The sequence below is a fragment of the Ooceraea biroi genome, chromosome 1, assembly GCF_003672135.1.
Source record: "Ooceraea biroi isolate clonal line C1 chromosome 1, Obir_v5.4, whole genome shotgun sequence".
NCBI lineage: Eukaryota > Metazoa > Arthropoda > Insecta > Hymenoptera > Formicidae > Ooceraea > Ooceraea biroi.
This window is the reverse complement of record NC_039506.1, coordinates 13,490,425-13,506,159: the sequence shown is the minus strand read 5'-3', so window position 1 is coordinate 13,506,159 and position 15,735 is coordinate 13,490,425. Positions and strand designations below refer to the sequence as shown.

The 15,735-nt window shown below is 46.5% G+C and overlaps 2 protein-coding genes across 2 annotated transcripts in view; one reads left to right on the top strand and one right to left on the bottom strand.

The window, feature by feature from the left end:
• The window catches only part of LOC105279130, a 55,238-nt gene extending 41,193 nt beyond the window's left edge, over positions 1-14,045 (top strand). Inside the window, exons 3-6 of the mRNA XM_026969013.1 lie at positions 5,599-5,734; positions 9,715-9,848; positions 13,085-13,319; positions 13,474-14,045. Of these exons, the coding sequence (XP_026824814.1) occupies positions 5,599-5,734; positions 9,715-9,848; positions 13,085-13,319; positions 13,474-13,550 (582 nt within the window). The 3' untranslated portion in view covers positions 13,551-14,045. The remainder of the gene's footprint in view (positions 1-5,598; positions 5,735-9,714; positions 9,849-13,084; positions 13,320-13,473) is intronic.
• Positions 14,046-14,599: 554 nt separating this feature from the next.
• On the bottom strand, positions 14,600-15,735 carry LOC105279128 (prefoldin subunit 5). The gene is made up of 2 exons (XM_011338698.3): positions 15,405-15,735; positions 14,600-15,215 (listed from the first exon to the last, which is right to left on the bottom strand). The coding sequence occupies exons 1-2, from the start codon at positions 15,613-15,615 to the stop codon at positions 14,935-14,937; spliced, it is 492 nt and encodes a 163-aa protein (XP_011337000.1). The 5' UTR covers positions 15,616-15,735; the 3' UTR covers positions 14,600-14,934.

Sequence of the window (15,735 nt, the reverse complement as noted above, 5' to 3'; positions counted from 1 at the left end):
CTTTACTATGGAATCAGAAAATCGAATAGTATTTGCGCAACTGCGATCAATTCTCTTCCTTCCAAGTTCGTTTGCCGTGTGACAACGTAAAATTCAGGGAAATTAAAAATCCTATTATTTCCGCAAACTGTCGCTAATTGAAATTATCAGAGCCGTGATTGCAGTTTCACCAGTTCCACGTGCGTTCTCCGGTGCACTTTAAACGGTGAAACGGCAATCGCTTCGCAGTCAATATCGCCGGGATATCGTACGAAACAGCATTCGCGCGTCGTAACACGTGGAAAACGCATGGCAGATTGCGTGCCGTATATGCGGACGAATATTTGCCGCGCGTATCTGGCATGCATGAGGAAGGAATGGCCGTTGCGCGGCGGAAATTTGAAAGTCTGTAAAAATATACGAGTTCGCCAATTAAAATCGGGGATACGCCGCGCGAGTACACGTCCGGCCGGGGAAATTTTATTTCCACCCTCTATGTGTGCGTGCGTGCGTGCGTGCGTGTTTGCCTCCTGTTCGATACGCGCGTTTTATTTCGCACAGCGAATCGTCCGCAGCGCGATATACAAACGATTACTAATCATGTTAATGTTATTAATTCGTCTGTAACTAATTGCAATCCGTAAAAATTGCATTATCATAAAGGACCTTGCGGAACGCGAGCGGGGCGACGGTGAATTTACGAAATAAAATAAAGCGCGGTTAATTTCCGCATCCCTCTGTGACGAGGGGCGATGAATCGGCCATTTGTGCCATTTGTTTTCCTATAATGCGCTTTAATGTTTCGATCTGTTTGGAGTTCCGTGTTAGCGCGCCGATTTATTCTATGAGAAAACGTCCGTTTTACAGCATCCTCTTGCCTCGTAGCGTCTCTTCCGTAGCGACGCACAGATATAGGATGCATTTATTTCGTGTAGATGCTGCGAGTAAATATTACCTCCGACGTTCGCGTTTTATGTTCGCGGCGACCATAAGAGCGAAAGAGAGAGAGAGAGAGAGAGAGAGAGAGAGAGAGAGAGGAGGGAAAAAAATACCCGCTGTATTTTTCAACGCAGGGCGAGAGAACGAGAGCAAGAGAGTGAGCGTTTATACGGCGATACCTCGTACCCGCGTGCATCGTTGCGCTTCGTTGTGCGGAAATTAGTTTGACAAAGTAGGCGCGGCAAATACATTACGGCGCTACGTCAAAGACGTAATGTCGCGCGGCGCAGTTAAACTAAATTATCATATACACTCGAAATACAAGCCGGGCAACGTCATTATTCATTCGCCGACGGAAATTATAAACGCCGTCTATTTTACGCTTAATAAATACGCGAGGGTGCACGCGTCGGCGTGCATTTGCCGCGAAATATGCATTCTTGCGACACACAAGCGCGGCCAGGCCGCGCGCGTTACAGATGCACATTGCACGATGCGCGAACGGTGCTCGTGCATCGGCGTAAACGTGTAATATAACCGCGGGTGACATCCGGCTGCTTAACAAAAAGCGACTGTAAATTACGGAGGCGAACGTGAAGAATTTTCCCCGTCCGAGCGATGGCGCCTTTAATCTCGTGCCTTATCGCGATTACCGCGGGCTTTGCCGTTACATAGCCGGAATTCCTTTCTTTATCTGGCAATCTAACCGTTCAAATCGTCGTTCGCGCGCACACTTAAGAGTCTCCGCTTTTCCCACACGTCAACTCTCGTCTTGTGACTTGGACCTGACTTGCGACTTGGAAGCGCGAGCCGTTTCGTCGTTTCCTGGGAAACGAGGACGACAGTCGGCCACATTTCGCATGGTGGTCCAGCGGGCATGATACGTCAATCAAGCATCATCAAGTCGTTGCGTTCTTCGTGTCACCGGTGACGTGCGCGTTGAAAGCGCATGTAAAGAGCAAAGCCCGCGTGACGAATCTCGATATTATTTTTGGAAAACGGGTCAGTTACGTGTGCCGATTCCCAAGCGTATCCACGTATCCCGTCTATTAATGCAAAGGATATTATTCCCGCCGACTGGCGCGGTTCGCCGCGGCCAAGTCCGGTTACGTAATCTGCTTTCCATTAGCGCGCACACACATTCGTGTAAAAAATCCGGACGAAGCTCTACCTTGGTTGTTTTAAACTCGGAACCAATGGTTTTTCGTAGACGACCGCATCCCCAGGTGAAACTGAGAGAGCACAAAATGCCGTCGAAATTTCCTTCTAACGAGAGATGCTCTCAGGAGAGAAATCTTTTTACGTTTCTGCTTGCTAATGCGAACGTTTCGCAGGTAGCGCTAAATTCATCGCGACATCGATGCTTCGGCGTGCAGTCGATTACACGCTATCGCGTTGACAGAAAAAAGAAGGAAACAAGGAAAGAAAAAAAAACGAGACCAGAGGAGTCGAACGCGTATATTCCGCGATATTCCGATACGCGCGTGAACGTATTCTGCAGGAGCGAAGAAAGAATGATCGTTACAAAATCAACGTTTTCGGAGCGAGTTAAAAAAAGCAGTTAAAACCTTTATCCAAGCTAAACTGAAGCACGGCTAACAGCTTTATTCAGTCCGTATTAAAGAGCACGCGCAAAGCGTTCGCACAAAGTATCCCCGTGTTAAATCATTCAATATTGTTCTTCCATTTTAACGTGCGAGACAGTCCAATACGATTGTTCAGTTTTCATTCATTTTTCAATTCACGACAAGCGCGGCCAATGAATACCCTATATGAGCTTCGATCGTAAAACACTTTTTTAATTAGCTGAGATTGATCGCGGCTTTCAAACAACGTCGTGAGTAAATTGTTGCATGTCGCTTCATCAAAATTCTCTGCTTCATTATTTAATTGATCACGAAGGAATCCTCTCTCTCTCTCTCGCGCGAGCTTTCGTTCAAAGCTGACTTCAAATTCGTCCGGCGTAATTCGAACGTAATCGATTACGCGTGTCTCGGAATTGAGTCTCGGCAAAAAAGCAGGCGGAAAAGAGCGTCCAATCCACTACACGCTAAATGAGCCGCGTACAGCCTGCGCACGAGGTGAGCGGCGGGAAAAGTGACCGTCGCAAAATCAATGTTTTTCGGAGCCGCACTTGCAAAAAGGAAAAGAAATCGAAATAAAATAGGAGGAAGAGGAGGAGGAGAACGACTAAATCCTCGGCATGGACAAGGAAGGTGCTCTCGCGCGCACGCAATAGTTTTCCAATGAGTTTACTGGTGGAAAGTACGGACATCGCGTGGCCCAATAAATTCCCAACACACATACACGCACAGCCGGCCGTGGCGTGGGTGGTGGGATGGCGAACGGGGGGTGCATGCAGAGAAATATAGCGCGAGAATTGCGGCTGCGACCGCGAGAGCGGCTCTTCCGAGCAAAAGGGTGGCGCGACGCGAGCACCAAAGCAGTGTTAACCGGTTCGTGTATCTCGTAGGGGGTAACGATATTAATATTTCCGGTCTTCTCTCGGGTTCGATGAATTTATACGCGCCAGCGTGTCACGCGCCACGCATTGTGCGCGCCGTTGCATTCACGCAATCCAGGTGTGCGTGAAACAGAACGACATGCAACGCAACGCACGTTGTGTTGTCGGGCTCTTTACATGCGTGAGAGCGTGTCGATTGATGTCCCGATACGGATTCGTTCCTGACCACTATTCCAATTTCCAGATAAATCCGGGAGAATCACGCGAGGATCGATCATTCGCAGCGCTAAAGATAATTGTTCAATTTTTATTCATCTGTCATTTAAAAGCAGATCGATGAACGTCGATAACGATCGCGCGCGTTTGAACTCGGAAAGAAGGTAATGAGTTAAGAAGAAAAACCCTGGTTGACAGGTATAAATAACTAGTTTTCTATTGAGAGACAACGTTTGTCCCAAGACAACTTTGTAAGCTTTCTTTTGCGATGGGCAAAGCAATTTAATTGAATTCAAGATAAACCAGCTCTCGAGGACGTCCGTAATGGTCGCTAGGGTAGATTAAATTGTGGAAGGAGTCCAAACTTTCGGGAGAGTTGAACGTCTCATTTACAACGCGCAAAGTAGATTGTTTTAATAATATTCTCTCGAAAGGATGGTTCCGCTTCCCGAAATAGCTACCTTTATAGGTCGCGCCGTCCTACATCCCCGCGAACTTTCAAACTCTTAGGGTCCTGAATTTTTAGATCGTCCGACTGCCTTCATCAATTGAGATAACTCCGAACAATCGTCCGGATGGATGTATTTGCTCGCCGCCTCTCGAATAATCCCGAATGCAAATATCTACTTGCAATCGATATTAACTGTAACGGCACGTTCTTACCGTGGTTCCGATAACTGCGACATCGCGGTACACAGAATCGCAATCCGATTACGATAATAATTCGTTTCTTCCGGCGACTCCTACAATGTGAACGCCCCACAGAAGAGCTTCAACGTCCTAAAAACATGTTCGAAAAGGAAGTTTCGATGGTGACCGATTTCAATTCTTTTTGGCAACGATGGTCGTCCATCTCCGATATGGCATACGAGCATGTCGATGCCACAGACACCGCGCAAACCGCGGCAAAATTAATTGTGTGATTTATACGCTGCCACCGGCAACATATAATTAATCCTTGTTGCGAGGTATTGTTTGTCGCGGACGAGCGAGCGCGCGCACGACGAGGAGAACGCCGAAGCGGCCGAGTAAGTGCGATCGATTCGCAATAAATGGCACTTGCCGGACCCACGGTCAATTCTGCGGTCGATAGTAAATTAACTGAAAATTCAGTAGACGTCCCCTGCATCCATGCGGCAAAATAATATGTAATTTATCCGTCCGTCTGTCCGTCCATCCGACTGGCTCGGTCTCTTCCTTCATTCGGCCGGCCGCAATCCGCGCGGTGCTCCGTTTTGAAAAGAGAGTTATTAATCTTGATCTTTTTAACGGCACAGCTCCGCCGCGACGAAATATTCGTCACAAAAGACGTCATCCCTCGCGGTTGCGTTATTATTGGTGTAACGATGAAATATCGCGCGCAATATTACGAGAGTGACTTGTGTAATTATGTAATTTATCTTCCTAGATTCGCGGGAGCATTCAGCGCGCGGAAATTGCCGCGGCTGCGTAACGTGGATTCTAAAATTGCCGGTATTTATTCTCGAATCACGATCGTCGCGGGTGCCATCACCTTCGTCGATTTAAGCGAGTTGCACCGCGAGGATTCGGACGCACAAACGCTCGCTATTATTTTAAGTCGCTTTTTCACGGAATTATAATGCACTTTTATTAATGCGCACGTATATTCCCGACGGTATTGATGAAGTACAGCAGTGGATAAGCATACCGTTATTATAAATTATATTATTACGTGTTCGGAAATGTGCGAATCACAAATAAACGATATCTGTTCTGAACTGAAGGGATAAAATGTGACATATCTACATTTCTATTGAATGAAACATTTCGGTTTCAATTATTTAGTCAAAGTATGACGCGCGTATTATTATAACAATTTTGCGTGTAACGCAAGCATCGATAGCGTTAACATTTCCACTGACGGGTTGCGTCGATTGTCGCATACGTGACGATAACATTATGCATACACATGTACGCTTTGCGATCGACAATTCATATTTGCTGCACTTCTATGAGTAACCCTGTTAATTGCATTTCAGACAAATCGGAGCGACGCGCATCGAGTGGTCCTGAAGGATGTACAGCCCAATCATACCGGCAAATATCGCTGCGAGGTCTCCGGAGATTCCCCCTCGTTTAATACCATGATGGTCTCTGGTTACATGCACGTAGTTAGTGAGTATCTGGAGAAACGTATTTTACATCTGTACAAAGATAGCGCGACATGCACCGCGAAGGCTAGAAGAAAAGAAGGAAAGCGAAGCCGACCAAACGTGCAGCCTCTCTCTCTCTCTCTCTCTCGCTCATAGATTTCGATATGAGTAAACGCGTGACCGCAAAAAGAACAGGCGAAAGCGAATCTCACGTACTTCTTGATATAATACTTCTTCATACTTGCGAGTAAAATGAACGTATCACGATGTCGCGGGGTCACTGTGCGCGAAGCAAACAATTGGACTTGATTGCTCAGATTGCAATTACGAAGGATGCGATTTCAGCGGAATAATAGTAGAGCGTGAGGTAAAAGCGCAGATATTTACGGAAATCGCGTAATAGTCTAAAGCCTAAAAAATCTGATAAAATAGGGCAGCGTGTAAAAAGTCGGTAAAAGATATTCGGGTGGAAATTTGCCGAAAAAATTGCGAGTAGAAATCTAATCCGCGAAATGGAGGGTTTTTTCCTCCTTTTTTTTTAATTTCTTTACTCCTCGTGTTTTCGCGATCTGCTGCGGGTGGATGAGTGGATCTCGCGATATCGAATTTTCATTTCGCACTGCACAACATGAACAAATTAAAGTCAGGTATGCAATACATATGTATATATATTCCTCTCAATCGCGGGTGTTTTTTTCCTCCAGTTTTTCGCAGCGTTTCGCAGTATTTCCGCGATGAGCTCTCCGCGATTTTCCGGATGCATTTGTGCACGCGGATGTGCACGTTACGTGAAAAGAAGTATATGCATGATAAATAACTATTATATCTTGGTAACAACCGAGAACCACTCGCGGCGCGATATTTAGTTACTTGACCGATAATTATTGGCACCATAAACCTTATGAAATTTATGTCGCCACGTGGCCAATAATCATTATTGGCTTCAGGGATCTTGTAAATTTGAAATTCGCGAGATTTACGGTCGACAATGATTGATGGTGGAGTCTTCAGCCTCGCCGCGCGCTCGAATCTATCGGACGCAAGAGACAGTGACATCCGCGCGCGAGAAATGACTCCAACAAAATCATAAGGAAGGGTCGTAAAACATAACTTCTCGGCTTTCAGATCGCAGATATCGTCTCACGTTAACGTTGCAGGCGGTAAAAGTCCGGGTATCGTTAGCGTTGATAACAGCACGCAAAGTCTTTCGTAGCGTGAAAAAGCATGAAAAAACTGCCGCTGTCAGAATGGGGAGATATCGTTAATTTATAATTGCCGTTTCGTTGGCTGTTTGACGACGTCGTCGCGTTTCGATGACCGCGCGCGCCGTCGTAATTTCCACGCGGATCGTGGATAATAGCGGCATTTACACGAACAGTTTTTCCCACAGTTTTGGAGCGTACACTCCAGGCACGCGCGCCAAAACTGTTCGTTCGTTGTTACCAGAGCCGCTCCAATATGTCGGTTTGGAGCGTCGCTCTGGAATGCCGCGCTGAAATGCGCGCTTGGAGCGCACTCCTGGAGTGTGATACAAAAAAGAAGAACCTTTCAAGCGCGCGCGCTAGACCTGTCGGTTTGGAGTGTCCGCTCCAAGATTGCAGATTTTAGAACGGCGCGTGGCATGTCCGCCGCGATGGACAGTTTAGTACAACACGCCAGTTGCATCGCACAATTCATGCAGCGTGGATATCATAAAATGTCATACTTTTCTTCTCCTTCTGAATTTTTTCTCTTCCGTGTTGAAGAAAGCATGTAATGCAATGCAAGCGATTGCGCGAGATCTTAAGTTTCTGCTCGAAGACATTTTATGATATCCACGCTGCATGAATTGTGCGATGCAACTGGCGTGTCGTACTAAACTGTCCATCGCGGCGGACATGCCACGCGCCGTTCTAAAATCTGCAATCTTGGAGCGGACACTCCAAACCGACAGGTCTAGCGCGCGCGCTTGAAAGGTTCTTCTTTTTTGTATCACACTCCAGGAGTGCGCTCCAAGCGCGCATTTCAGCGCGGCATTCCAGAGCGACGCTCCAAACCGACATATTGGAGCGGCTGTGTAAACGGAGCTAATCGCAGCGATCTGCCACGAGACGTTTTTCTTTTTGTTTTGCGACGTCTTCTGCATTGCATTTTAACGACGACGTCTATTCCGCGGTCGAGTTCGCATTGTTAAAATTCAATAAAAAAATTTCGCCGTCCCGCACGGCTGATGGCCGCGACGCGGGACGGAGGCAGCGGGGAAATAAACGGGGCATGCGAAGGTCCGTGATAAATCGTGGATTCGGTCGTGACCCGTTAAGGTCCCCCCCTTCTTTTCTCTCCCCTTTATTTTTCTTTTGATCATGCTTTTGCCCACGACTCTTCGTGGCACCGCTGCTGGGTATGCTTCTTCCTTCTTCTCTCCCTGTCTCTCTCTTTTCCTTTACTGCCGCGCTCTCACCTCTGGCACGTTTCTCGCGGGCGCCTTTCATTATCGTCGTTGATTATCCTACACGGCGACTAGTACTGTCACCGTAATCGCGCCCAATTAAAATGCAGTTAGACGAGGAGAGTGAGAGAGGAGAGGAACCGTGACGAGAAACAAAAAGAAAGAGAGAGCGAGAGAAAAAGAGAGACAGAAAGGAAGATTCCAGTCGACGGACGCGGAAAGGAAAGAGACGCAGAGATCGGAGAGGAACGCCAAGTCTGGTTCCCACCGTTCCTCACCACCGCCATCGCCATCGTCTACGTCTTCGTCTTCGTCGTGCGTCGACCTAACAAGACCACGAGCACGGTAGCGCTCCTTTCCTCGAACGGACGGGATGATCGTCTCCCCTTTCCTATCACGGATCGCTCATAGATGCTCGATACTGAATCAAGATGAATCAAGAGGGTGATACTCGGGGGGAGAGGAGAGAGCCTCGAATCTCACCTCGCGTCGCGATCTTGAACGGCCGCGCGCGGTCTTCCGTTCCTCGCTCGTCGGTTCTCACGAGACCAGCCACGAGATCATCCCGTTCCACGCGTGGAAAATGGTAATGTCTTCCCTCGGCTCGACGGCCTTGAGAGTACTCGCGAGGAAGGAGCGGTCCGCGCGAGGCGGAAGTCGCAAAGCAAAGTAAGACAATTCCCTGACAGTTTGCCGGATCGCGTGCCCTGCCACCATGAATGGCGGACGACTGCCTTCTGTGGAAGTTATAATGATCCCGCGAGATGTTACGCGATACGCGTTGTGCAGGCATAGATACACGTATGCGAATAAGTGGTGCAGCCTCCGCTTAATGATGGGATTGATGCACTTTCGCGCGTCGAAATATTGCCGAGTGAGTCGTATCGACCCTCGACGACCGAAAAGATCACTTTTCAGCGGAAGTGCAGGCAAGAGGCGAACGGTGGAGAACGTACTTTATATTTATGAAGGTGCGTGCGTACATAGGATGCAGCATCGCGCGTGGTTTCCATCGTGGAAATGTTACGGCTTCTAATTTACGGCGAGCGCGTTTTCAATTCAATCTCGAGAGATGCGGAACGCCACCGTCGCGATATCCGCCATATAAACGGAAATTCTCGTGCCATTGTCCGAGTTTGAGTACAGTTGCCGGCGTAACGGCGCCTTCGTATCGCCGTAAAAAATCTTTGCGCGAGGATGCGCCGGTTATTCGACAGAACTTCTATTTCGCGTCTTGTCGATACAGACTACACACACACACACATTGCAGAAATGTTCGTTACGCCGTTACATCGAGCGATCGATCGACGAGGTCGTTAAACGGCGCAAGAAGTGTCATTCGCGCGATTTCCGCTTTTTGAACGAAGCAACGATCCCGATCGGACTGCCCTGGCGCCTTCGCGATGCCAAGGCGGTTTTTGCCCTTTCGGCGACACAAGACGGGGGAACCTTGGATGTAACACAATAGGTGAACGTGGCTGCCGTTAGCTCGCGACAAAAACCGTATCCGTCCTGATGCCGATGGCATTCACGTTGTCGCTCACTTCACCTCACCATGGTGCTTTGAATTTCAGGTCTGCCGAACGGCGATCCTCAGCTGCGGGTCGAGAAGCCACGATATGCAGTCGGCGACACCGTGCGCGGAAACTGCACGGTACCGTCGGGAAATCCTCCGGCTAACGTCACGTGGACTGTCAATGGGACACCGGTAGGTTGATGAATGTAAAAAGCGCGCCAGTGAGATCACCTCATACGCTCCCTTCGATCATTCCCACCAACTGGTGACAAATCGCATAAATATTAATTCGATCAGCGCGCCTTGTTCCGGAACTGTACACCATTGTCGCAAAATTTTTTCAAAAGTCCTGTCCATCGAGTCAGGTTTAAATTTCTGCCCGTCGTACGACGAGTCCTGCGTTTCATATCCTTCCTGCTGCCCGCGCTGTGCGAGGAGTGTCCAATTATCTTCTATCTCCTTTTGCGCGAGAAACTTGATCATACAAATTTAAATTAAATCTTCTTTTCATCAATACACATTCATTTTTGATTACTTCTTAAAGTCACTTTATAATCAATAATCGCGGTAAGAGTGAAATAAATTTTTCCTTTGCAAGTATAATAACTATTGTACGTAACAATTCATTTCCATTTTTTAAAAGGAACGTCAGATATAAATTGTATTTAGATGTCTGACGTGTACATGAATGTACGTAGCGTAATTTCTTCTCATTAGAATTACTGAATGTGCAGAAAATAAAATCTTAGATTCAGCTTTTCGGACGGCTCGAGCTGAGAAGCACTGCTGCAATGGTTATTAGCTCCGTCATGTGAGTTGTTAAACGCGATGGTTGACAATAGCGATTTCGAAGCATGCTATTACTTCGTCCACTTGATAAAACAACAATTTCACCTCGTGGGCTTTTGTTTCTTTGTACGCTCGTCATCGCCGCTGATGACAGTGTCATCGCCTTGAAAAGTTCTCCACGTCCAATTGCAACTTGCTCATCCCGCTTGCGCGAGCGCAGCGTTTTCAAACGCCGCTCTAACGTGGAATATCTTCAATAGCCGTCACGCAATTGTAAACGTCTCCGCGTTGACGCGGAGGTAAAAATACGTTTTGCATCGAAGATCGCTTTGTTATCTGAAATTCCACCACGTTTTCTCAGGAGGTCCGAGTTTTCCCATTCATTGTCAGCCGGTTTCGCTGGTATCTTCTCGCAGGAACGTATTGCGCAACGTCAAGCGACAAGAAACGATGTTTCTACGGAGTTACGAGAATGCACGCTTCTTACGAGCGTGCGGCGCCGCACGCTCGTAATCAGAGCGTAAATCTCGTTTCCCTAATTAAAATATTTCCCTGCTGCTATCCGTAAATTTTTCACTGCTGCTGATCGTTTCATACATTACAATCGCAGATTCGCGTTTTCGTTCCCTGCTTCGACCGTGTTCGGACTTCTCTATCGAAATGAGAATCCAGAATTCAAATGCATACGCGATCCATTAATTTTATTAGTTATCGCAGAGAGTAACCAGCGCAACTTTGTATTCAAGGCACGCGCATTTGTGTGTGTGTGTCTGCGTAGGATGTTCCGTGATATTAACCAATCGCTCGTACCGATCGCTTGTTATCCAGCAGCAAAGAGACGAGAAGGGCTTCTGCATCTCTATTAGCGTTAATTTAATCTCTCACTTTGCGGCGGCTATCTAAAACGTTCGACTGCGCTGGTTTGCCGGAACGGAAGAGCTCCTGCGCCAAGATATGTAAACGATTTTCCCGATGAAAGGATCGCTTCAAGCCCGCTTCCCTCGCTCGCTATCCACACTATCAGCACATGTTCGTAAACGAAGAAAAAGGAGAAGGTACCTGCGTATCGAACAACGCTCGCTTTCCAGTCGAGAAGCACATAAATTATAACGCCATTAAAACATAACTATCTATCATTAAAGTGCCAACGGCTCAGGAGTTAAGCACTTTCCCCTCTTTTTTCCCTTCGCGTGCGCGTAAAAATTTAATCGCTCTCGGAAAGCAACGGGAGGATCCTGCCCTTCCCCATTAAAGGAAATTGCTTATACGTAATCGAGCGCATTAAGCGCGAAATGTAACGTCGCGTACTACGCGTACGCCAGGTAGGTAGGTGCCTGGATTGTCGGGGTGCCCCGGGACGTGGCCCCCGGAGGAAGAGCACGTGTTCCCGTGGCGTGAGCGCTCGAGAGGAAATCGTACGAGAAATCTCACGTGAGACACACCAGGAAACGCGACATTCATCCGCGTCGCTGCATCGCGAACCTGAGAAAATTGCTGAGGGAATCGCAATCAGTCGCGTCCGAGAAGAAAAGCGGGGCGATGTGAGCGAGCGTACGTGGATGTGTTGATTCAGGAAATTATAAAGAACCACCCCTCTGCGTCCCTCTGCGGATCATCCCCCAGCTTTCTGATACTCGGACCAGGATTCCGTTTAATCCGGAACTCTCACTTCGGTGCGAGGCGAGCCGGTAATCCGGCGAACGCTTTACGAGCGTCCTAAGAATCCGATAAACATCATCGTTATAACCGTATGCACCGCAAATCATTTACGGCTGCCGAAGAAGGCGTGTTACCGTGTTTACCGCGTAAACGAGTGGCAGGAAGCGGTATAAGGATGAACTGGTATTTCCTCCCGCCCGCCCCGTCGCCATCGTCGCTTCTTCCGCGAGCTTTAACCATCGCCGATACGCCGGAGCACGGCCTGCCTATTTCATCTGGTCTGCCTGGCCTGCGTTTTTCCCGGTTAATTAATTCTTTACGGGACCATTCGTCTTAATGGGCTATCGACGCAACTGCGCGCGGCCTCAAAAATCCAGACAGCGTCGTCTGCTATTAGGCCTGTTCTAGACAATTAGGTCCGTGCATGGCATAATGAGAAAAACCGGAGACTTCCTGATGCGTGAGGGGAGGCCGGGTGCTGGCCGGAGATAAAAGAAAGTCCCGTCGGAATTAATTATTAATTTACTTGCGAGAGGCGCGCACAGCTTAATTGCACGGTGGCTCTGTCGTAAAGCCGACCAGGCCTCCTCAACGTGTATCGCGCGGGGCTAATTGATTTTAGAGAGCTGTAAATCATCACGTTGTTTCAACGCGCCTGCCACGTCCGAAGATTCCCGGCAATTCATGCGTAACGAATAAATTAACGAGCTGATAATTAACGAATGGAAATCGATAATTATGTGTCTATACGTACGACCTTTATACCTGGCCCGCGAGAGATCCCTTTCCGCGTTTATTCTTGGCAAAAAGTTCCGTCGGGATTTCACGAGTGGTTTTATGCGCATTCGTCTACTTTGAATTCCGAAACGGAAATTAAACGGAGGGAAGAGAAAAAGCTGAGAAAAAACGGAGAAGGGAAGATGATTATGGGAGTACCCGGCGCGCTGTCGAATGTATAATAGATTTTTCTCTCGTTGCAGGTAAACTCGAGCTTTATTATGAACATCACGGACAAAGTTGGCGACAATCAACAGCAAATGACAGTCGCGGGATTGGACTTTGAGACGATGCAGGATAACTTTAGCAACGGCAGATTGCACATTGTTTGTCACGCCAATGTCTTTCATCTATATCAGAAAAAGGCCGATGTACTTCTGACCGAGGAACGTCCGAAACTGGCATCCGTCTTAGGAACACGAGAATCTTCCTACATTGGTAGATCCGTCTCTTACCTTTTCAAATTATATTACAAAAATTATTGTAAAGCAACTAAAACATTTCTCTCAGTGAAATCTAAACCTTGATTACATTTTTTCTGTCCTTTTTTAAAGGAAAAAACATGGATTACATATCGTTTATATCGTTGCAGGTAACGCAGCAAAGAACACTGCTGAATGCTTCTACATCACTGCTGTAATTACATTGCTGCTTTGCAACCTGAGATAACATCAATGAGTCCAATACGTTTTATGCGCACGATTGTATCGCAAGGAGGGAGTATAAATCGTTTGTAAAATTCTGAAATTATTAAGTGGAATTAAAACAAAACCTGGAAAGAGAGATCTTTCGTTGAAATAACTAACGAGCGTATGTTATTCGTGTAAATAGGATAAAGAGAAAAAATTTAGCGAATTAATTATCTATATGTACGCGATCCGCGCCCACCCCCGCCGGGCAATTTGTAATCCGATAAGTAATGTGTCATATTATTATGTAATAGACCGACGAAGCGTCGCGGCGCCCAACCACCGACGACTCATTTGGCAAAGTATCGTACCGTCTTTTCTATCCTCCGAAAGAATGATTTTGATACCTCCTCCGTAACAATGTAGCCAACGCAACGTGTACTGCCATGTTTATAGGTGAACACTGTTATCGTTTATAAATGACATTTTATTTCAATGAGATATGAATAAATGAGAATCACCTTCGTTACTTTAATTTTTGTTGTCAACCTTCCTCGATATCCTTTTCTCTATCCCCTTTATCTTCAACGTGGAAAGCGTTTGACAAATTAACGAATCTATATATATATATATATATATATATATATATATATATAAATCAAATACCATTCACTCACTGATTCATCAACGTGCAGCCCGACCACTGCACCTATCGACTTGAAATTTTAAGGATATATTCCTACTATCACGTAGGTGCTCACTAAGGGAGGATTTTCCGAAATTCCACCCCTAACGGATGAGAAGGTGTAAAATGTGTTTTTATTTAATTCTACACATAAATATCGTGAGCGAAGCCGGGACGGGGGATGCTAGTAGTTAATAAAACAGTTAAATTTATTTAAATATTGAGTTGGATTTACTAAATTTTCTAAATTAAAGTATATTAATCCAAAATCAATAACACGCAAAGATCTGTTGTTTAGAGACGGAAGATAATTTTATATAACATAATAATAAAACTATAATTGTAATAAAATATCATTTTGCCATTTCAATGTTGGAAAGGTTGTTAGTGTAAAGAGAAAAGGGATTTTGTGAAGGAGAAGGGACAGTAAGTTTTAATTTACTAGATACATATACATATGCATACACACATGTGTATTTCTGTACAAAAATCCAGCGTATCAACTTACTAAATAGATGAAATCGAATAAATAAGATACGATAGAGTGACATCACAAGATATACTCCTTGATAATTGCACTAAAATCATCTTATTGCCATTACATGGAGTCGGCTACGTCCAACGAGTGATATCACAAAGATTCAACAAGAATTTCTGATTTACGATTCCTGATTTAAAGATTAATGAGCCATGGGTGACGCAAGATATCAAATAAAATTGTTTGTTCGAATTAAGCACTTTACGCACGTTCCGTGAGCTCCTTCTGCACCTGGCTCTGAATCTTCTTCTCCATTACCTCCATCGTCGCGTCTCTCATCTTGCTCTTCTCCATTCCGATCTGCTGGATCTTCTCCATCTGTTCGGTGATGTACTCCACCCTCCGTGTGAAATAATCCTTCCCAGCTTCCATGCTTTTCGACACGTAGTAACCGGTGCCGATGTCAACGAGGATGTTGTTTGTATCCACTAGTTTCCCAGTCACGTACATGGAACCTGTCAGGGGTACCATCACCTCGTTCCCTGCGAAACGCGAAAACACCATGTAAATACTTGACCTACATTTATTTTACATAAATTACATTTATTTTACATTATAAAAATAATGAGAAAAACTATAAAATTGAGGCAGAATAAAAACTGCCACGCACACTTCCTAACCTCAAAGATACGCTTAATCAAAAGTCATTACAACATCAAGATTTGGCTCACCCTCGATGTTGTTCGCATCCGTGAGCTTCGTGAGGCAAGCGGCAGACTCTTGGAACCTGTTCTGTGCGATCTTCAAGGTGTGCAACGAGTTCTGGAGCACTCCGAGGTCCTGGTCCAGTTGCTCCTTCAGCGCCGTGAGTTGCTGCAGATTCAAGCTCGTCAGCTCGACTTCCTGCAGCTGCGGCTCCGGCTTCATGGAGATCTGTGACATCTCGTCGCGATCGTCGTTCTCGCGCGTGAAACTCTTCGGAAGATGTGGCGAGTCAGCTGAGCTCGTCTGTATCGCCAAACACGGACAACAGCACCGAGACGCCGGCGCTCAGTTCTCCCC